Source organism: Bubalus bubalis, chromosome 7 (assembly GCF_019923935.1).
Source record: "Bubalus bubalis isolate 160015118507 breed Murrah chromosome 7, NDDB_SH_1, whole genome shotgun sequence".
In the NCBI taxonomy this organism is placed as follows: Eukaryota; Metazoa; Chordata; class Mammalia; order Artiodactyla; family Bovidae; genus Bubalus; species Bubalus bubalis.
The window spans coordinates 14,035,460-14,056,956 of record NC_059163.1 but is presented as its reverse complement, the minus strand read 5'-3'; the positions used below and the strand labels follow the sequence as shown (position 1 = coordinate 14,056,956).

Below are 21,497 nucleotides of genomic sequence, written 5' to 3'. Positions count from 1 at the left end.
TTCATGATGTAACTCATACAAGGCACAGGGACAGAAATTCTTAAATGTTAGTATAATTATGCATTTTTGCAGCATTATTAATGTCAGAGAGCAACACAGGTACATCATCTATCCAATTGAAGGATTGAGCTTAATTATCTCTGATGTCACTTAAATCTGACAACTCTATATTCTGATTAGAAACCAACCAGATCCATGATGTTGAAGTCCATCTGCCATCTGTTAATATTCTTCTGCATCACGATGACGATGATGATGATGGTGATAATATGATGGTGGCGATGATGGTGGTGATGGTGATATATGATGGTTTTGGTGGTGATGATGAGGATGGGGGGACAATGATGATGATGGTGATGGTGAAATATTTGTATTAGATCTTTATAGTTATAAAGCTCTTTCTATCCCCTGCTTTGTTTTATCCACACAACAAGTCTGTGCAGGGCTATAGGAATTATGATTCCATTTCTTTGATGAGAAAATGAGGCCCAGGAAAGTGCAACGTTGTGCCTGAGTCTTGTCTGCTCGCCAGTGGTGAGGCCAGCTAGATTCTCTGATTACAGATCCCCATGTTCCCTCATGACTTTTCCAGCATGTGACATTCACAGGAAGGCCCGCTCAACTGTTGTTCCTGAAATTCTCTTGAAGGTTCAGCATCACGAAAACAAGCTGGAGCACTCCCAGTTCACCTCAGCTGATGGTGTGAATGAAGATCTCGCTCTCAATGACCAAATGATAGACATTCTGTCTTCCGAGGACCCCAGGAGCATGCTTCAAGCCTTAGAAGAGTAAGTATCCTGAGTCACATTATATTTCTGCAGATATCATGAATGTTCTATCTACAGCAGCATGAGAGCAAATGCTGAGTGTATTTCATTCATTAATTCATCCCACTTATCATTCATTTGTCACTCAGTAGTCGTAATCTTTGGAAGAAAAGTTATGACCAATCTAGACAGCATATTAAAAAGAAGAAACATTACTTTGCCAACAAAGGTCCATATAGTCAAAGGTATAGTCATGTTTGAATGTGAGAGTTCGACTATAAAGAAAGCTGAGCACCAAAGATTTGATGCTTTTGAACTGTGGTGTTGGAGAAGACTCTCGAGAGTCCCTTGGACTGCAAGGAGGTTCAACCAGTCCATCCTAAAGGAAATCAGTCCTGAATATTCATTGGAAGGACTGATGCTGGAGCTGAAACTCCAATACTTTGGCCACCTGATGCGAAGAACTGACTCATTGGAAAAGACCCCGATGCTGGGAAAGATTGAAGGCAGGAGAGAAGGGGATGACAGAGGATGAGATGGTTGGATACCATCACTGACTCAATGTACATGAGTTTAAGCTCTGGGTGTTAGTGATGGACAGGGAAGCCTGACATGCTGCAGTCCATGGGGTCGCAAAGAGTCTGACATGACTGAGCAACTGAACTGAACTGAACTCAACTGAGTCATAATCAAACAACTGCCATGCCCCGAACACTATGCTTGGTATTTAAGAAAAAAGACAGAACATAGTTTGAGCTATGAGGCAGTCTGACCTAGTGGGAAGACAAACAGAAATGGAAGTGACCATGAAAATTTGATGAGTACCATGCTAAGATTGGGGCTCGCTGAGCACAAAAGAAAAGGTAATTACCTCTGAGCAGGTCATAGAAATGCTTCCCAGAGGAAGAGATATTTTAACTAATTCTTGAAGCTTTTCAAGTAGATTAAGAGAAGAAAGGCTTTTCAGGCAGAAGAAAGACAGGGCAGATGTCAAGACAGGAAATGAGCAAGTTATATATGTTTGGTGAAGTGTCAGTAACTCAGTATGATTGATGTGAGGATTAGGGTCTTGAGTAGTGTAGTGAAGGAAAGAAGTGACATATTGAAAGAGAATCCAGACCAAGTGATATGACTTTTGGCTAAACTGGGTTCATCTCTTTTCTTTTTGTCTATTTATCTATTTATTAACCTTTAAGGAGCAAAATCAAAGTATTTTTATTGTATTTTTTTACTTATTGAATTAACATTAGTTTATAACATTTTGTAAGTTTCATGTGTACCACATATTTCTACCTCTGTATATATACAGAAGTAGAGTATATTTATGTATATATTTAATATTTTATATGTGTACATATATTTATTATTTATATATATATATCGATATATATGTATATATATTGACATATATACATATACACACAGAGAAGTAGAGTATCTGTGTGGGTATCTACAGCATGCTCACCACCAAAAATTTAGTTTCCATCCATCACCGTACGGTTGATCTGCTTTATCCATTTCATCTTCCCCCAGCAGCTTCCTCTCTAGTAACCATGATTCTGTTCTCTGTATCTACTAGTTAGTTTTTCTTTGATTTTGTTCATGTGTTTTGTGTTTTCATTTGTTTTCTATATTCCACAGATGAGTGAAATCATATGGTATTTTCCTTCTCCATCTGACTTATTTCACTTATATAATACCCTCAAGATCCATCTGTGTTGTTGCAAATGGAAAGATCTCATCTCTTTATGGCTGAGTAGTATTCCATTATCCATTCATCTGTTCATGGCCATTCATCTGTCATCCATTATCCATTCATCTGTTCATGGGCATTTAGGTTGCTTCCATAACTTGGCAGTTGTGAGTAATGATGCAGTAAGCATGGGAATGCATGTATCTTTTCAAAATAATGGTTTCATATTATTTGGTAAATACCCCAGAGTGGGATAACTGGATCATATGGTGACTCTGTTCTCAGTTTTTTGAGGAATGTCGAGACTATTTTCCATAGTGGTTGTTGCTATTGTTTAGTTTCTCAGCCATGTCTGACTCCTTGTGACCCCATGGACTTCAGCACATCCGGTTTCCTCGTCCTTCACTATCTCCAGGAGTTTGTTCAAACTCAAGTCCATCGAGCTGATGATGCTATCCAACCAACATTCCCACCAACACTCACTAGATAATAGTCATTCTCACAGGCGCAAGGTGACATCTCACTGTGGTTTTAATTTGTGTTTCCCTAATAATTCATGCTGTTGTTTTCTTATGCCTGTTAGCCATCTGTATATCTTCTTTGAAAAATGTCTATTCAGTTCCACCCATGTTTTAGTGGGTTGTTTTGTTGTTGTTGAGTTGTATCAGTTCTTTATATGTTTTGGATATTAGTACTTCTTAGATACAATTGCTTGCAAATATCTTCTCCCATTCAATAGCTTTTTAATTTTGTTGATAGTTTTCTTTGTGGTGCAGAATCTTTTTAGTTTGCTGTAGTCCCAGTTGTTTATTTTTGTTTTTGATTCTTTTGCCTGAAGAGACATACCTGGGGAGATATTGCTAAGACTCATGACCAAGAATGAACTGCCTATGTTTTCCACTAGGACTTTTATAGTTTCAGGTTTTACATTGTAGTCTTCAGTCCATTTTGAGTTGATTTTGGAGTATGATGTGAGGTAGTGGCCTAGTTTCTTTGTATTTGCATGTGCCTGTTCAGCCTTCCCATCGTCATTTATTGAAGACTATCCTTTATCCATCATATGTTCTTTGCTGCTGTGTTGTAAATTAATTGTCCATATGTGCATGCATTTATTTCTGGGCTCTCAGTTCTGTCCCATTGATCTATGCTTTTGTACCAGTACTATGCTGTTTTGGTTACAGCTTTGTAACATAGTCTGAGATCAGGAGTTGTGATACCTGCAACTTTATTTTTCTCTCCCCTCAGGATTGCTTTGGCAGTTCCGTCTTCTGTGGTTTCATATAAATTTTAGAATTTTTGCTCTATTTCTGTGAAAAATGTCCTTGAGATTTTGATAGGGATTTCATTGAATCTGTAGATTACTTTAGGTAATATGGACATTTTAACAAGGTCATCTTTTCAATTCACTAGCATGGAATATCTCTGCATTTATTTGTGCCTCTTCAGTTTCTTTCAACAGCACTTTGTACGTTTCACTGTCCATGTCTTTCACCTCTTTGGTTAAATTTATTCCTAGTTATTTTATATTTTGTGTTGTAATTGTAAATGGGATTTACTTCTTCATGTCTCTTTCTGGTAGCTCATTGTTAACATATAGAAATGCAACAGATTTTTGTGTGTTGATTTTGTACCCTGCAACTTTATGTGTTTGTTTATTATTTCTTTCAGTTTTTTGGTGGCATCTTTAGGATTTTGTATATATAAAGTCATATCATCTGCAAATAGTGACAGTTTTACTTCTTTCTTTCCAATTTGGATACCTTTAGTTTTTTTTCCTTGCCTCATTATTCTGGTTAGGACTTCCAATACTGTGTGAAATAATTTCTCCCTTTGTGGGTGTGTGTGCTCAGTCACTCAGTCATGTTCCACTCTTTGCCACCCCATGGGCCGTAGCCTGCAAGTCCATGTAACTTTTCCTGGCAAGAACTGGGATGGGTTGCCATTTCCTCCTCCACGACATCTTATTGACCCAGAGATGTAACCCATGTTTCCTACATTGGTGGGTGGGGTCTTTACCACTGAGCCACGAGGGAAGCCCCCATTTCTCCCTTTAAATCTGTTAATAATTGTTTTATATATGTTAGGTGCAAATACATTAATAACTTTTATGTCTTCTTGATAGATTTCCCCCCTCATAATAATATACTATCCATTTTTGTCTTCAAGTCTGTTCTGCTTGATATGAGTATGGCTACACATCCTTTCTGGCCATCATTTGCTAACAGTAGCATCCTCTGTTCCTTCACTTTGAACCTGTGTTTGTCTGTAGAGCTGATGTGGGTCGCTTGGAGGCAGCATGTAGTTGAGTCCTGGTTTTTAATCCATCCAACCACTCCATGCTTTTTGATTGGTGAATTCAACACATTTACATTTAAGGTTATTATTGATAGATGAAGACTTAATACTACAATTTTGTTTTCTGGTTGCTCAATCTCTCCACTGTATTTTTTTTTCTCCTGTGTTTCTGTCTGCTATTTTGATTTGATGGTTTTCTCTGATGGTTTTCTCAGTGTCCTCTTTTTTATTTTTTGTCTTTCTCTTCTAGATTTATGTTTTGTTGTTACTGTGATATTTGTGTAAAACTTCTCATAGATAAAATAGTCCTTCTTTTCCTGATGGGGCTTCCCAGGTGGCTCAGCGGTAAAGCATCCACCTGCAATGCAGGAGATACAGGTTCGATCCCTGGGTCAGGAAGATCCCCTGGAGAAGGAAATGGCAACCCACACCAGTATTCTTGCCTGGAGAATCCCATGGACAGAGGAGCCTGGTGGGCTACTGTCTGCTGCTGCTGCTAAGTCACTTCAGTCGTGTCTGACTCTGTGCGACCCCATAGACAGCAGCCCACCAGGCCTCCCCATCCCTGGGATTCTCCAGGCAAGAACACTGGAGCGGGTTGCCATTTCCTTCTCCAACGCATGAAAGTGAAAAGTGAAAGTGAAGTTGCTCAGTCATGTCCGACTCTTTTTGACCCCGTGGACTGCAGCCTACCAGACTCCTCCATCCACAGGATTTTCCAGGCAAGAGTACTGGAGTGGGGTGCCATTGCCTTCTCCGTCTACAAGGTTGCAAAGAGTCAGGCATGACTGAGCACACACATGCTGATAATATCACTGCATGGGTTCCATCTTTTTCTTCTTCCCCTTTTATGTTTTTGTTTTTCTCAAATTATCCATTTTTATGTTGTGAGTTATGAAACTGAAGTAGTTATCATTGTTTCTTCTGCTTTCCCCCCTCCTTTAACCTTTATGCTGTAATAAAATGTTTTAAAACCTATTCTGGGGAAGAGTTCCAATTTTCTCATTCTGTTTATCACCTTACTCACAATTTTGGGTACTTTGCCTTTTTGTTTCTGGTCAAAAGGCTCCTTTCAACCCTTCTTGTAGGCCAGGTCTAGTGGTGATGAACTCCCTCAGCTGTTGTTTGCCTGGGAAAGCCTTTAATTTCTCCTTCATATCTGACTTATAACCTGGCTGGATAGAGTATTCTTGGATGACAGTTTTTATCTTTCAGTGTTTCGAGAATGCCATTCTGCTCCCTCCTTGCCTGTAAAGTGTCCGCTGAGAAACCTGCTGATAGCCTAACAGTGGTTCCTTTGTAGGTTGCTGTCCTTTTTACCCTGGCTGGCTTTAAATTTCTTTCCTTCTCATTGACTTTCAACAATTTTAATGTAATGTGTCTTGGAGAAGGTCATTTTGCATTGAGGTAATTAGCTCATGCTGCTGCTGCTGCTGCTGCTAAGTCGCTTCAGTCGTGTCCGACTCTGTGTGACCCCATAGATGGCAGCCCACCAGGCTCCCCCATCCATGGGATTCTCCAGGTAAGAACACTGGAGTGGGTTACCACTGCCGTCTCCAATGCAGGAAAGTGAAAAGTGAAAATGATGTTGCTCAGTTGTGTCCGACTCCTAGCGACCTCATGGACTGCAGCCCACCAGGCCCCTCTGTCCATGGGATTGTCCAGGCAAGAGTACTGGAGTGGGTTGCCATTTCCTTTCCCAGCTTTGTGAATTTTCTGTTATTATTTCTTTAAATAAACTCTCTGTTCCTTTCTTCTTCTCTTCCCTGGGATGCTTATCACCCTAATGTTACCCTTCCCAAATGAGCTGAATAACTCTCCTAGAATTTTCCTCTTTTTTAACATCTCATTTCTCTTTCGTCTTCTTATCAGTATCATTTCTAGATGTCTATTTTTGGGTTTGCTAACTCTCTCTTCCATGTAGGCTGCTCCATTTCCAATGTTTTCTAATGCATTATTTACCTTGAGTATGTGTTCTTCAGCTCCAGAACTTCTGTCTGATTCTTTTTTTGAATTTGGTAAAGTATTCCTCCTGTTCATTAGTTTTGTTCCTTGGTCCACTGAACTGCCTTTCTGAGTTTTCTTCTAGCGTGCTGAGTTTCTTCACGACAGCTATTTTGAATTCTTTATGCATTAGATCTCAGTATTCCGTGACTCTGAGTTTGGTTTCTAAAGAATTGTTATTTTCTTTTTGTGGTACATTGTTTCTGTGGTTCTTCATGGTGCTCGGTGAGTTGTTCCTCTGCCAGTGCACTTGAAGTAGCAAACATCTTTTTGATTGAATCTGAGCTGCCTCTAGATATACTTAAGAATGAACACTTTTCATGCTTCCCAGGTGGCACTAGTGGTAAAGAACCCGCCTGCCAATTCAGCAGATGTAAGAGACGTGGGTTCAGTCCCTGCGTCAGGAAGATCCCCTGGAGGAGGGCATGGCAACCCAGTCCATTATTCTTACCTGGAGAATCGTCATTCACAGAAGAGCCTGGTGGGCTACAGTCCATTGGGTTGCACAGAGTCAGGCACAACTGAAGCGATTTAGCAGTAGTGATAGACAGCAGTCCTCCACTGCCCTTGTCAGAGGTGTGGCTCCATGTCCTCATCATCACGCCTTGTGCTTCTGCTTACTTGGTACCTTGCTGTTGCCAGCATCACTAATGCTGGTACCAGGAAGAGGGGCTCTTCTGCCACCTCTGGGAACCCCTGAGTTGCAGGCTCAGCCACCACAGGGGGAGGGTTCAGGTGGGAAGGAGCTGGAGTCACATGGGCACCTCTAGCAAGTCCAGTGTTGTAAGGCTTATGGGCTCTCCTGCTGGGGGTAGAGAGCTGGGGGACCAGAGTCGTGGGTAATTCAGAGGCTGGAAGGACAGGGTCCCAGGTCCGCTGTTATTGCTCAGTTCCCTGTAGCCACGGGCACTGCTGCAGCCCGGTTGTCCTCGTCTGTGCCCCCTCTTCCTGGTGCTACAGGGCAGTGGGCTCATCTGCCAGGGATGGGGAGACCAGGACTACAGGCATCAACTCTGCTATTCCCCTGGGTCTACCTCCTCTGTTCATGTGTGTCCACCTTTAGATGTACAGGTGTGTGGAATTCTCTGACATCCTATTGGGCAAAGACACCTTTGTTGCCTTGTGGGTGTTTTACTGATGATAGATTGAAGGGGGAGGCAAAAGGGAATGTCTCACTCCACCATGATACTGATGTCCTCCACCACAATCCATTGCTTTTTATTTATTGAACCTAGAGTGTTTTGCCTACATGTGTGTTAAGTTGCTTCAGTTATGTCCGACTCTTTGCAGCCCCATGGACTGCAGCAAGCCAAGCTCTTCTGTCCATGGGATTTTTCCAGGCAAGAATACTGGAGTGGGTTGGCATGCCCTCTTCTAGGGGATCTTCCCAATCAAGGGATCGAACCCGTGTCTCTTACATCTCCTGCATTGGCAGGTGGTTCTTTACCACTAGCACCACTTTGGGAAGCCTTTCTAGTGTTCTATGTATGTGTAATTTAACATAGAGCCAGAAACGGTTCTAAGAACTTTACAAATATGTGTAATCCTCATAAGAACCCTAGGAAGCAGGTAATGCTCTTTTCGCCATCTTACAGATGAGAACTTAAGGTTAAGGGGCTTGCTCCAAGGTACACGGTAGTCAATGAGAGGACAGGTTTCAAACCCACTCAATTTCTCCAGACTGGGCACATGGGTCACAGTCTGCTGGCTGACTGTCACACAGCCCTGTAGTGTCCTGCTCAGTTACAAGTTCAGAGGCAAAATCAAGCAGCTGTGTGAGCCTATCTCCTTGGAAACCGGTGGCTCATAGAGATGGACCCAAGATCCAACCAGAAACAGAGAGTGTGGCCTCCTTATCTTTAGAGGGACTGTTCATTGCCTGGAGAGGAGAGCTCTGTTGTGTCTGATTCCCAGCACCTTGTGGGCTAAGGGAGTGTTCTAGGTAGAGAGGGACTTTCCTCCTGCTTGAAAGGGGGCTCCTTACCAGCTGAGTGAGTGCCTTGGTGCAGGCCAGGTTGCCAGCTTCACGAGTCCTAGGCTGACTTCACACCCCGCTGGAATCGGGCCTGCTAATCCATTTCTGGGTGTCAGGGTTGTGCAGCCATTCAGATGTGATCCTTCATTTTAGCTTAATTCCCTAATCAGAATGCCAAGGGTGACAAATTTAAATTTGCCACACTGTCCAAGAGGGTGGAAAGGGAGAAAGGGGCAGTTACTGGCAGAGATTTGTAAATATCTCTAATGATATGGCACTAGTGGTCAAGAACCTGCCTGCCAGTGCAGCAGACATAAGAGACGTGGGTTCAATCCCTGGGTTGGGACGATCCCCTGGAGGAGGGCATGGCAACCCACTCCAGTATTCTTGCCTGGAAAATCCCATGGACAGAGGAACCTGGCAGGCTGCAGTTCATGGGATCACACAGAGCTGGGCACGACCCAAGCGACTTAGCACTAATGATATTAAGTGGTATGAGCAGATGATTATTAGTGTATTTCTTAACTAACAGTCTGTTTTCTTCCAAAACTTGAAAATGAGTAATGTTGCAGTCCTTTAATGGACTAGAACCTCGTGGTCCAGAGTCGATGATAAGAAAGTGAAAGAATTAAAAAGACTAATATTCCTTGGGTTATGCGGAAAACCAATAAAGCCCTAGAACAAGGCTTGTACCGCTCACGAAGGCACAGGGCATCCTCTCGAGGAGGTCTTGAAAGCCCAGGCAGGAAACTGAGCTCGGCAGGTTTCCACGGTCCAGAGAACTTAGTCAGAGAGAGAGAGAGAAAGAAGGACACAGGGAGCCAAGTCTCTAGTGGAACAATGGTGCTTTACTGAACTTTGTGTGAGTATATATACAGTTTTACAAGGTAGCTTTTTCAGCAAAGATAAAGATCAAAAGACCAGACTTACAAGTTATCAAGGAAACAAGGAGTAATAGGGGTCATAAGGCCAGAAGACAATCCATATCTTAAGAAAGAGGGTCGTGACTAATCACTTTCACCGTATGGAAAAGTTAATGAAGGAAATATATGCTTGCATTCCATTCCATGACCTCAGTCCTGGGAGCAGCGTGCTGCTCCACTCGTTCCTGCTACCAGGAACTGATAAGGAACAGAGGGCTCATGAGAGACAGAAAACAGCACACAGGAATCCTACTGTTAAACGTTCCCTGACAGAGTAGAGTGATTTGGTTTGTGTGATCAGCACTTAGATATTTAATTTTGCAAGTAGATAGAGCTCTAGCCCCTTCTGACCTGAGTAATTAGTGAAGCCAAATCCAGCCTCTTTACCCCAACACTGAAATTGTATCTCAGAGATAGAGTTTTGGGTAAAGCAGAAAAGAACAGCTTTATTACTTTTCCAGGCAAAGTGGGCCACAGTTGGCTAATGCCCTCAAAACTGTGTGTTTTGAGCTGGAGTGGGTAGGGAGGAGTTTTCTTTTTTTAATACTAATTTATTTATTTGGCTGCACCTGGTCTTAGCTGTGGCATGTGGGATCTTTAGTTGCAGCGTGTGAACTCTTAATTGTGGCATGTAGAAATTAGTTCCCGGACCAGGAATGGAACCCAAGGCCCCTTCACTGGGAGCACGGAGTCTAGCCACTGGGCCACCAGGGAAGTTCTAGAGGGAGGAGTGTCATGGTAATGGTTCAAAGAGGGCGTGATCAGCTCATGGGCCTTCTTCTGATTGGTTGGTGGTGAGGTAAGTGGGAGTCAGCATCATCAACCTTCTGGTTTCAACTAGTCTGGGGTCTAGTTGCTTGTGGACAACACGCACCTTTAATTTCTCCCAACCTAAGGGGGTTTCAGTATCTGCAGAACAGCCCAAAGATATTGTTCTGGGTATCCCTTGAGGGGCAACCAGGACTCTGCCCCAGGGTTGCTCTGCTGTTTCTTTTAAGGGTTCCTCCATGTCTCCCCATTTCTTCCCTTCTCTAATTAGCATCTGTTTGAGCCTGCTGTTGGAACTCAAGAAAGGTCAGGGAAACTGAACAAAATCTACTTCCTGTAATCAAGAAATAGGGGCCACAGAAAGACTTTTGCACCCAGGAGTCCCTCAGGGTCTTGCTTGGTATCGTTAATACTATAAAATAAGAAAGCATTGATCATCCCAGCTTTGTTTTAGATCCAAGAAGTGATGGCCTGTGACAAGGAGAGTCTTCCTTTATCCCTGTATTTTATAAATTATTTTTAGCTGCTGCAATTTGCTGATACTGGTGTGTGAATGTAATAGGGAAACTGAGGTTCACCAAGATTTTATTCTTATAAATCACTTAGTAGCTCTGGACTTATATTTCTCACTGGGAACTGATCTTATTTTGTCCAAAGAATATTTATCATTGATTATCAAGCATGACCTGAAAGTCCTAACTAGGGAACTAAGTTTTCTCCTCCCTTCCTTCCCCCATCTCTCTGCCCTCCCTCCCCATCCCAACATGCAATTTTTATTGAATGCCACTTCTGTTTCAGGCATTGTGGTTGGATGCTTATTTTGGGACCTGGCAATTATTTACAAAATCCTAGCATTGCCAATTACTTTTAATCTTTCCATCTTGACTTATGTCAGGCTTAGAAACTCCCAGAAAGAAAATGTCACTCAGAATGTCAGGGGCTTAGTATGCATGGGAATCTGTGATGACCTCCCCACTAAACATAGATTGTTTTTCCTCCAGCAAATCACTTATCCCATTTGTAATTGTTCCGTGAGGTTTAGCTGGGATTCTAAACATGCTGGTGATTTGATTGTCACCTCATTTCCGAGACCCATCAGAGCCATACTTTTGCCCTGTTTTGCTGATTTATTTTTCTCAAAGAGCATTTCCTTGGTTTGCTTGGTTGTTTATCTTTTACATTGTTTATTCATAGGCTGCCTCAAACAAAGAGAATTTGAGGAAGGAATATTTCCTCTGATTTTTATCAGGCTCCCTGACTATTATAATGGAGGTGGCTCAGCCCCAGGTGGGCTGGGGTGGGGGTGAGGGGGAAAAGAGGAACTGACCATGACTGGCTGGTCCTGGAAGTTTCTGGAACATGGCATGCCCACAGAGTTTTAGCTCCTTTCTTGTTCTCGCCCTGACCACCGCCAAGCACCTCATACCCTGATCTTTCTTAATTCTCACAACAACTCTAACAAAAGAAGCTGATGTTCCAGGTTTATTGGTTTTGCCTGAGGTCACACAAGAGGTAATGGATTTGGTCCCAGGCCTGAGTGCTTTCAAATTCACTCTTCTATTGACAGAACAGCTTTTTAAAGCTTGAGCTTAGGTTTTTCTAGAGAGGAAAAGAAAAATAAGAAAGTAAGTCTAGGTCTGCGTTTATTTCCTCTTTTATTAAATGGAAGCTTATTGCTGTCTTTTAGTGATACCAACATCACCATGTAAACTGCCTCAAAATTTTGTTTTGTATTAAGTGTGTGTTCAAAGAGTATTTGTAAAACCAAGACTTTTAAATACATGTAGAGGCATACCAGAGATACCAGAGAGAAACCAAAAAATTCATGGAACACACTTTATCTTGATGGCTTGGTTCCAAGCCATCAAGATAAAGTGTGTTCCATGAATTTTTTGGTTTCTCAGTGCATAAAAAGTTATGTTTCCATTATACTCTTGTCTATTAAATGTGCAATGGCATTATGTCTAAGAAAACAGTGTCTATACCTTGATTTAAAAATACCTTATTGTTAAAAAAATGCCTTTGATTTGAAGTGAGAGACAGAACTTCCTCTCTGTTGAACCCTTCAAGGCCATTGTGGGGTTATTAATTGGCCTCATTTCCATCTTGTTGTGTCTGAGAGAATATGGAGACCTGAGGAAAGGGAGAGAGGTGATGGAACAGCCAGTCGGTGGTGTAGACAGAAAACACAAGGTATTTATCGGTTGGGTTTGCCTTCTCGTATGGGTGCTAGCGTGGTGCTACGTATCAATTCCAGTAGTATTGTCAGAAATCACTGATCACAGATCACCATAAGAAGTATATGATAATGAAAGCATTTCACATATTGTAAGAATTGCCAAAAATGCAGCACAGAGACAGGAAGTGAGCAAACGGTGTTGGAAAAATGGTACCGATAGAGTTACTCTAACCAGCTTGTCACAAACCTTCAGTCTCTATAAAGCACAATAGCTGCACAGCTCAGTAAAGCAAAGCCCAAAGATCTGCCTGTATCAAATAGTTTTTTTATGTGCCAATCATATGATATATTTTTTATATACATACTATGGTTAACTTGATGGCAAAGATTAGGAGAAGGTGCAAGCCTCCTCAAACCAGACCCCCTGGGATGTTTTGTAATTCTGTCAGATGTCCATCTTACAGGCTTCATATGTACGCAAGGAATCAAGGAGCAAATGAGGGAGACTCAGCAGGACCTGTTGAGGGGTTGAGAGTGGGATTTGAGGAAGAAAGAGCCATCAGAGGTGATGCTAAGTTTCAGCCTGATCAACTGGGAGACTGTGATGTTACTTCCTAAGATGAAGAAAGAGGACAGGATTGCATTTTGAGGAAAAGACTGGAAGTTAGTTTTGGACATGGCAACTGAAAGGTGCCTTTGAGACACCCAGATGACAACGTCAAGTGCGCAGTCAGCTGCGTAGGTCTGTTACCAGGTGGAAGTCTGGATGGAGGTGCCAAGTAGAGGGGGTTGATGGAGGAAACTATGGGGAGGACAGGGAGGGGAGGGAACCAGGATGGTCCCCTAAAGAATGCCAACATTTAGAAGTCAGAAAGGTAAGAAGAACCCAGGAGAACAAGGAGGTCAGGAAAGTCAAGAGAAGGGGGCTTCCAGAAAATAAATGGGGTGATGGACCATGTCTAGTATTGCCTGGAGTTCAGTCAAGTGTCTTGCTTTTGGCCACTGGGATATCATTGATGATCAGGGCAGCTTTAGGGGAGAGGCAGAGGTAGGAAGCCAGGATAGGATGAGTAAAATGGCAACAAAATGTATGGACGGCTTCTTCAAGGTGCTGTGCTACGATGGGGAGCAGAGAAATGCAGCCGGAGCTTAAGAAGAACATGGAGCCATGAGAGGGAATGCTTAAGGCTGATGCCAGAGCATCTTAGCATTCTGATGGGGATGGTCCAGCACAAAGGAGGGGAGGTGGAGGGTGCAGGAGAAAGCAGGGATAGTTGTAGAGAAGAGGTCATTCAGGTGTGAGGAGATGGAACCAGGGCTCCATTGGAAGCGCTGGAGAGGCATATCACCCATCACACAGGGAAGGAGGACCCAGAGCAAATGCAGGTGCATGCAGGTGTGTGGTGGGACGTGTAGGAGGTGTAAACACAGCACGTGCCTTTCTGAAGTTTCTCAAGGAAGTACCCCCGGTAAGGACACCGGGGAGGGGAAGCGTAGGGAGGACCGTAGGAAATATGGAACAGTCCTGCCAGAGGAAGAGGTGATTTACTAGAGAAACCCCAAAGAATTACCAGGCAGGTGGAGGGCCCATTTGAGGCCAGGGGTTCCAGCCTGCCTGGAGGAGGCACCCTCCCCTGCAGAGACCACCGAAGGGTGGTGGTAGAGCCCAGGACTTAGGAACTCAAGCTCAGCAACTCGACTGCCTGGTTTGGGCCCCAGCTCTGCCACTAGCTCTTGGGTGACTCTGGTCACTTTATCTATAAAATGGGGATAACTGTGCCTGCCTCATAGGGTGCTAGGACCATGGCCAGCCCCCTGCTCTGCATGGGAAGGGGTTTTCCAGGTGAGCAGGAGAGGGACAAGGGGAGTGTGGTGCCTCCTGTGGCTGCTGTCATGAAGTACCATCAGCTAGATGGGGCCATGCAGCAGAAACTTATTGTCCCACAGTCCTGGAGATTGGAAGTCCAAAGTCACTTCCACTGGGCTGAAGTTGATGGAGCTGCATCTCTGTAAATCCTCCTGGAGAGGGTTGTTCCTGCCTCTTCCAGCATCCAAGGGGCGGGGGCCAGCAGTCCTTCACTTGTGGCCACATCACTGTAGTCTCTGCCTCCATTTGGCTTCTCCTCTTCTGTATGCATCCAGTTTCCTCTGCCTGTCTCCTAGAAAGACACTCTTGATTGGATTGAGGGCCTACTGGATAATCTAGGATGGTCTCCCCAAGTCATGGTCCTTCACTTACATCTGCAAAGACCCATTTTTCATAAAAGGTTGCATTGATAGATTTCCGGGAGGACCTGATGTCTTTGAATGGCCATTATTCCAAGAAGTGATCAGGAAGTCTCAGGAGAATGAGGGAGGAAGTGGAGGCTTGAGGACTCATAGGAAGAAGTAAGAAGTTGGTTGGAGGGTTCAAGGAGGTGAGTCATAGCATTGTTTCTGGAATGTTCCTGAGGGTTCTCTTCAGACAAGGGCCATTGGAGATGGTCTTCTCTCCATTAAGAAGTGGTTGAGGGACTTCCCTGGTGGTACATGGTAAAGAATCCACCTGCCAATGCAGAGGACATGGGTTCGATCCCTGGTCAGGGAAGAATCCACATGCGGCAGGGCAACTAAGACCATGGACCACAACTACTGAAGCCTGCATGCTAGAGCCTGTGCTGCACGAGAGAGCCCACAGCAATGAGAAACCCACGCACCGCAATGAAGAGTAGCCCCTGCTCACCCCAGCTAGAGAAAGCCTGCGTGTAGACATGAAGACCCAGCACAGCCAAAGATACAATTAAAAAAAAAGTGGTTCGTCCAGGGCTCAAATCCGGGTCTCTGACCCGAGGCTGGTGCCCTCTGGTCTTCCTTGTTGCTTACAGACCATTTGATGGAGATTCTTCTCGGACTGAGCAAGAGGAGACTCCCTAGGAGGGAAAGGGGCCCTGATCCAAGTGAGGGTGGCCCTCCCCGTGACAGTGCACTCCCCCACCCTCAGTGGGACTGGGACATAAATGGTGACTTGTAGGCGGCAGGGGCTCAGAGAATACTTATGGCCTCAAAGAACTGCATCTCATCACCTAGGGCCAGATGCCCCACTGGAGACTTGTAGGGTGGTAGTGGGTTTTAGGAGCCAATAAATAACTCCCTCCTCTTTTCTTCCCAAATTCTTTTTTATTTGGCCACACTGCTTGCCTTGTGGGGATCTTAGTTCCCTGACCTGCCACTGAACCTGGACCTTCAGAAGTGAAAACTTGGAGTCTTAACCACTGGACCATCAGGGAATCCCCCTCTTCTCAAATCCTAAATGACTTTGAGGATAGCTCATTCCCTTCCCTTTCCTCCCCTCCCTCTCCTTCCCTCTCCAACCCTGCCTTCTTTCCATTTTCTTCCTGTATTGATTAAGCATCTGTTAATAGCTTGTGTGCTCCAGTAGTCTTGCCTGGAAAATCCCATGGGCAGAGGAGCCTGATAGGCTGCAGTCCATGGGGTCGCTAAGAGTCACGACTGAGTGACTTCACTTTCAGTTTTCACTTTCATGCATTGGAGAAGGAAATGGCAACCCACTCCAGTGTTCTTGCCTGGAGAATCCCAGGGAAGGGGGAGCCTGGTGGGCTTCCGTCTATGGGGTCGCACAGACTCGGACACTACTGAAGCGACTTAGCAGCAGCAATAGCTTGTGTCAGTTACTGTGCCACATGGTGGGGACACAAACAAGAGTCACTCATTGCTCCTGACCCTGGGCTCCCATTGGGCCCTTGCCCCGTGGTTCTGTGATACCCAGGCTATGTGTCTGTTTCCACATTAGACCCCGAACCCTCAGGAGGAACCAGTCTGGTGGCACTAGGTAAGCATCAGCAATCGCCTTGTGAATGAATGAGTGGCTGAAATTTGTGCTGGGTATTGAAGGGTTATCGGGACACTGTTAGGAGATGAATGGGCTTCTGACAAGATAACCCAAGTCTAGGCTGTTCTTAGGTTTCTGGAAGGATCGAGTTCACTCAGAGCATCAAATGACCAAGCATCTTGCTACCCAGGCCAACTGAATTAGAAGCAGCCCTGTCCTCATACCTGTGCTTTGCCACGGGGTCCCATAAGGACCCAACAAGCCAGACAGGGATTTTCATAGCCTGGCAGGCTACAGTGAGGCTGCTGCCAAGCAGAGCAGCGGCAACGCCAGTCTGGTTGCCATGGTGACCCTCACTCATCTCCCCAGCTAGGTGACAGTTTGTTGGAGAATGTGTGTCCAGCAAGCTCCTCTCAGCAAGTGTTTACCAAGCTCCCACTGAGTGCTTGGCGCCAAGCTGAATGAGGTGCTGGAGAGGAAGCCAAGCCAAGGGAGGACCCAAGATGCAACCATCCACAGGGTGAATCATCTCACACAGATAGACGCAGCACAAGGAGAAGGCGCAGGCTGGGAAGATCATTGAATTGCACCCTCCACCCCATCCCCACCACAGTGTCTCTGCTGTGTGCAGGTAACCTGGGCTTCCCTGGTGGCTCAGATGGTAAAGAATCCACCTGCAGTGGGGGAGACCTGGGTTTGATCCCTGGGTTGGGAAGATCTCCGGAGAAGGGAAAGACTACCCACTCCAGTATTCTGGCTTGGAGAATTCCTTGGACAGAGGAGCCTGGCAGGCTATACAATCCGTGGGGTCGCAGAGTCAGGCACGACTGAGCGACTATCACACTTCACTAACCTCCGCAAGATGTGATGGGTATGCTCTCTGACTCAGCATCTCACCTTCTCCACCCGACTCCTTCCGGACCATGAGGTTCATGCATCCTCTTAGGAATTTCTTAGACATAAAAGGAATCATCTCAACAGTTGGGTGTGTCTGAGGGGTCAGTAAGGAACTCCCATCTCCTGCCACCTTGAGTTACGAACCAGTTGGGAAATAAGACATACCTCAGGCATGTTGTCCAGCCCAGCCACAAAAATCACCCTTTTATTACTTAGAAAACCTAGGTTGGAGGATGTGGCTTTCAGCTGGAGGCATAACCAGCTCCGCAGTTGGACTCTCTCCACAACTGACTTCAGGGGATTCCTGCTCCAATTCTCCTTCACTTCCCATGTGGAAGGATCACAGACAGAGGCGAGACACACATGGCCCCTCCCCAGCACCGGCCATTTCCATCAGTCAGCTTCAGTGATGGAACTTTGTGCGTTTGGCTGGTAGGGCCAGCTGTGCTGAGGGTGGTGGGGCTTCTCACAGACTCTTGGGGTCCTGTCCTGGGCCACCGTCTGCACATCACCATCCACACTGGTCTGGCACCAGCCTCAGAGAGTGGCCAGAAAAGAGGGTGTCAGAAGCAACCCAGAAACTCATTCTGTCCCACAGAGATACATCATCCCAGACTCTGATAATACTCATGTTTGCTTTTTCTTTTTCTGTTTCTTTACTTGATTTTTTGAAGTCACTAATGAACATGGCACAGAATTAGAATGACAGAAAAGGCTGTACTGTGAAAACCAAATTATCGTCTCATCGCCTGCACGGTGTTGTCATCCCCAAAGGCAAAGGCAATGTCATGTACCCTTTAGAGATGGTCTATGACTATATGGATATTTACACAGACACGCCTTTATTAAATGCAAAATGATCACATGCTTTACCCACTGTTTTGCTCCCTTTTCTCTTACTTTGCAGCAATCTTGGAGATTGTTGATTATCTATACCTACAGAACAACACTGCTCTTTTAAGTGGCTGCATAGTTTTCCAGTAATAGTAATAACAACTGAATTTTTAAAGAATTTAATGTGAATGAAACACAGACCTGGTTGTTTTATTGACATGGACATATTTAATATTTACTCTTCAGAGTAGGCTCTGAGCTGAGTACTGTTTACAGATGAGGAAACTAAAGCACAGAGGGTTTAAGTCGCTTGCCAGGGTCATAAGGCAAGTAGGAGCTGTGGTCAGGATGTGGGTTCAGAGCTCATGGTCTTAACCACTGTGCCTCCCAGCCACCCACTGAAGAATATGTGGTTGGATTCAACCACGTTTCCTCTTGGTCAGCACTGCAGTGCTTGTCTGGGCACAGACGTGCAAGGCCACCCATAGTGTGACTTTTTCAAAGGCGAATTGTTGCATTAGTGTGCATTTTAAAAAATATAGGTATTGTCCAGTTGCCCACCACAGAGGCTGGACCAGTTTGCCATCCCCAGTGTTTGACAGCGTAACCTAGTCATAGTTAGTCAGTGTTAGTCACTCAGTTGTGTCCAACTCTTTTTGACCCAGTGGACTGTGGCCCACCAGGCCCCTCTGTCCATGGAATTCTCCAGGCAAGAATACTGGAGTGGGTTGCCATTCCTTTCTCTAGGGGATCTTTCTCTAGGAGAACCCAGGTCTCCCACATTGCAGGCAGATTCTTTACCATCCGAGCTACCAAGGAAGTTCTAACCTAGTCAGAGGGGCGGGTGATCTTTGTACCTGTGCTGATCTAATAGGAAACCATGGCACCTCCTGAGAGCTTTAATTCTGCACTTTCCTTATATTGTGTAAGGTCAGACAACTTTTCCTATGTTGAAGGTGTAGTCGTGTTTCCTTGTCTGGTTAGCAGAGGAAGTGTCTTGGGCTTAGCACTGAGCTGCTTGAGTTGCAGTGCTCTTCCCAACTCTTGGCTCCATCACTTAATCACTTGATGACCTTGGTCAAAACCCTGTGTGTCAGTTTCTTCATCTGAGCATGAGGATGGATGGTGATGATGCCCACTCCATGGGACGTAAGCATTTAGTGAACTCACGCTCACCCAGACATGAGAGTGCCTGGCTATGGTAAGCGATTCATATCTTTCCAGTCACTTTAGCTTTTGGCTGTATTCTGCCCACTGAATCTCATGGTTTCTTTCTATGGCACAGCTTCATAGGTGTTGCAGAAATGGACACAAGTTTCTCGATGACTCCCAGCTCCTTATTCATTCCTCTGTCCATGTGTGCCATGCAGTTGTTCAGTCTACATTAGGTGGCAAGGGGCTGGAAATGCAAGGGTGAGCCTAACAGGCAGGGTGCTAGCCTCTGGGGCTTATAGTCTAGTGAGGAAGACAGGCATTCATCAGAGAATCACATGGGAAAATATGTGATTCCACACCATGCTAGGCTTCTCTGGTGGCTCAGATAGTAAAGAGTCTGCTTGCAATGCGGGAGAACTGGGTTTGATCCCTGGGTCGGGAAGATCCCCTGGAGAAGGAAATGGCAACCCACTCCAGTATTCTTGCCTGGAGAACTCCATGAACAGGGGAGCCTGGCAGTCTACAGTCCATGGGGTCACAAAGAGTTGGACATGACCGAGCGACTAACACACACACACACACACACGGGTGCTAGGCACCATGAAACTTCATCTTGTCTTTAGCACGTGTCTGCCCTATAACCAGCACCAGTCTTGAGATGTGGAAAAGTCATCCCAAGTGCTCAGTAAATGTTGCTACATGAGTGGATAAGAATGTGATTAATACTGTGATTGCATCCAGTGCTCCTAAAGTGAAAAGTCATAAACTCTGTGTAAGTGTGAGGATTAAAAGCCTAGAGGTTTGTTCACCTCCTGACACTGTGGTGCTTGAGCTCATGAGGGGTTGAATGTTCCCTGGGGCTCCCAGAATCAGGCACCTTGGAGGTGGTCCTCATGAAATGTCAGGATGTGGTAAAGATTAAATGAGCCACAAAGGTAGGTTTTATTTGTATGCATCGATGGGTGGGACAATAAGCTTTTCTTGGTTATGTAAGAGCACATCCTTGTGCACTAGTGAAAGGACAAATGTGGCTTGAAAATTATTTGCACAAATTGCTGATCATCTGTTAGCTAACTTTAAGTATAAAGTGATTTTTACATTCCTGGGAAAACAGCATCTTAGAGTCTGGATGCTGCGGAGGATCTTAGAGGCCTAAATTCTTGGCCAGAGAAGTATTGTTACCAAAAGTTGGGTCCAGCTATTCGCCATTTGAAAGCTGATACTCGAGAGGCACAGTTGGTGGAAAGTTTCATTTATCTTGCAGGTGGGCAACAGAAGGAGAAGGCATTCTCATGTCCAAAGACAAAATTCCCACTGCCAGTCAGTGGGCACGAGTTTTTAAAGGGAATCTTCAGAGCAGTATACGTGGAGGGAGGGGGCAACATGCAGAAACAGGACAATCAGCTGACAGTCATCTGGAAATTGGTCATGATCAGTGGTCTCATCAGTGGTCATCTTGATGGTTTTGAGCACAGTTAATCTTCAGTTCTGGGGTTAGTTTGCTCCCATTTATTTATCTTGATCCAGATTTCTGGCCTCCAGAGCTGTGACCCAAGACATTTCTGTTGTCCTGAGCCTACCTGGTTCCTAAGATTCTGTTATAGCCGCTTCAGGAAACCAGAGAGTCATGCGTGTCAGTTTGGGGAGCTTGTAGTTCTCAAAAGGCCTTTCTCATCTTTAACCAGGAATTCTCATCCAGGGTCCCATGGGAGGAAACAAACAGCCCAGGGAATTGTGGGTGCCATCCTGACATGGCCTCTCCTCAGGGGCCCTCACCTGTCCCTTCCAGGCTCTCCCCCATGTCCATCTCAGCTTCACTGCCTGAGTCCTGGCCGTTGCCACGTTTTCACTGGCCGCCTGCACTCAACCTCACATCCAGGGCCTTCAGTCCATTCTTTTCAGTGACCCTGACTTCACTGGCCTCCCATTGCTCTTGGTAAACCCCTGTCATATACCCATGACTGGAGATAGTTGGTATGCACATGGTCACCATCCCCAGATACCTCTGAGGTCACCAGGAAGACGGCAGAACCTGGAACGATGGAAACTTTAGGAAGGTGGCTCTCAGAGGGTTACAAAGAGGAGCTTTCTGACTGAGCTGTCCCGCGATGGACAGCTGCCTGGAGGAGCAGTTAGCGCCCCTCCCGTGTGTGGGCAGAGTGGAGGCTGGGGAACTCC

At 45.1% G+C, this 21,497-nt stretch overlaps 1 protein-coding gene across 5 annotated transcripts in view; it reads left to right on the top strand.

The window, feature by feature from the left end:
* The window catches only part of EVC2 (EvC ciliary complex subunit 2), a 153,806-nt gene that overhangs the window by 46,062 nt on the left and 86,247 nt on the right, over window positions 1–21,497 (top strand). For all 5 annotated transcript variants that reach the window (XM_044945651.2, XM_044945649.2, XM_006044374.4 and 2 more), the window contains one exon: window positions 649–788. In XM_044945651.2, the coding sequence (XP_044801586.2) occupies window positions 649–788 (140 nt within the window). The remainder of the gene's footprint in view (window positions 1–648; window positions 789–21,497) is intronic.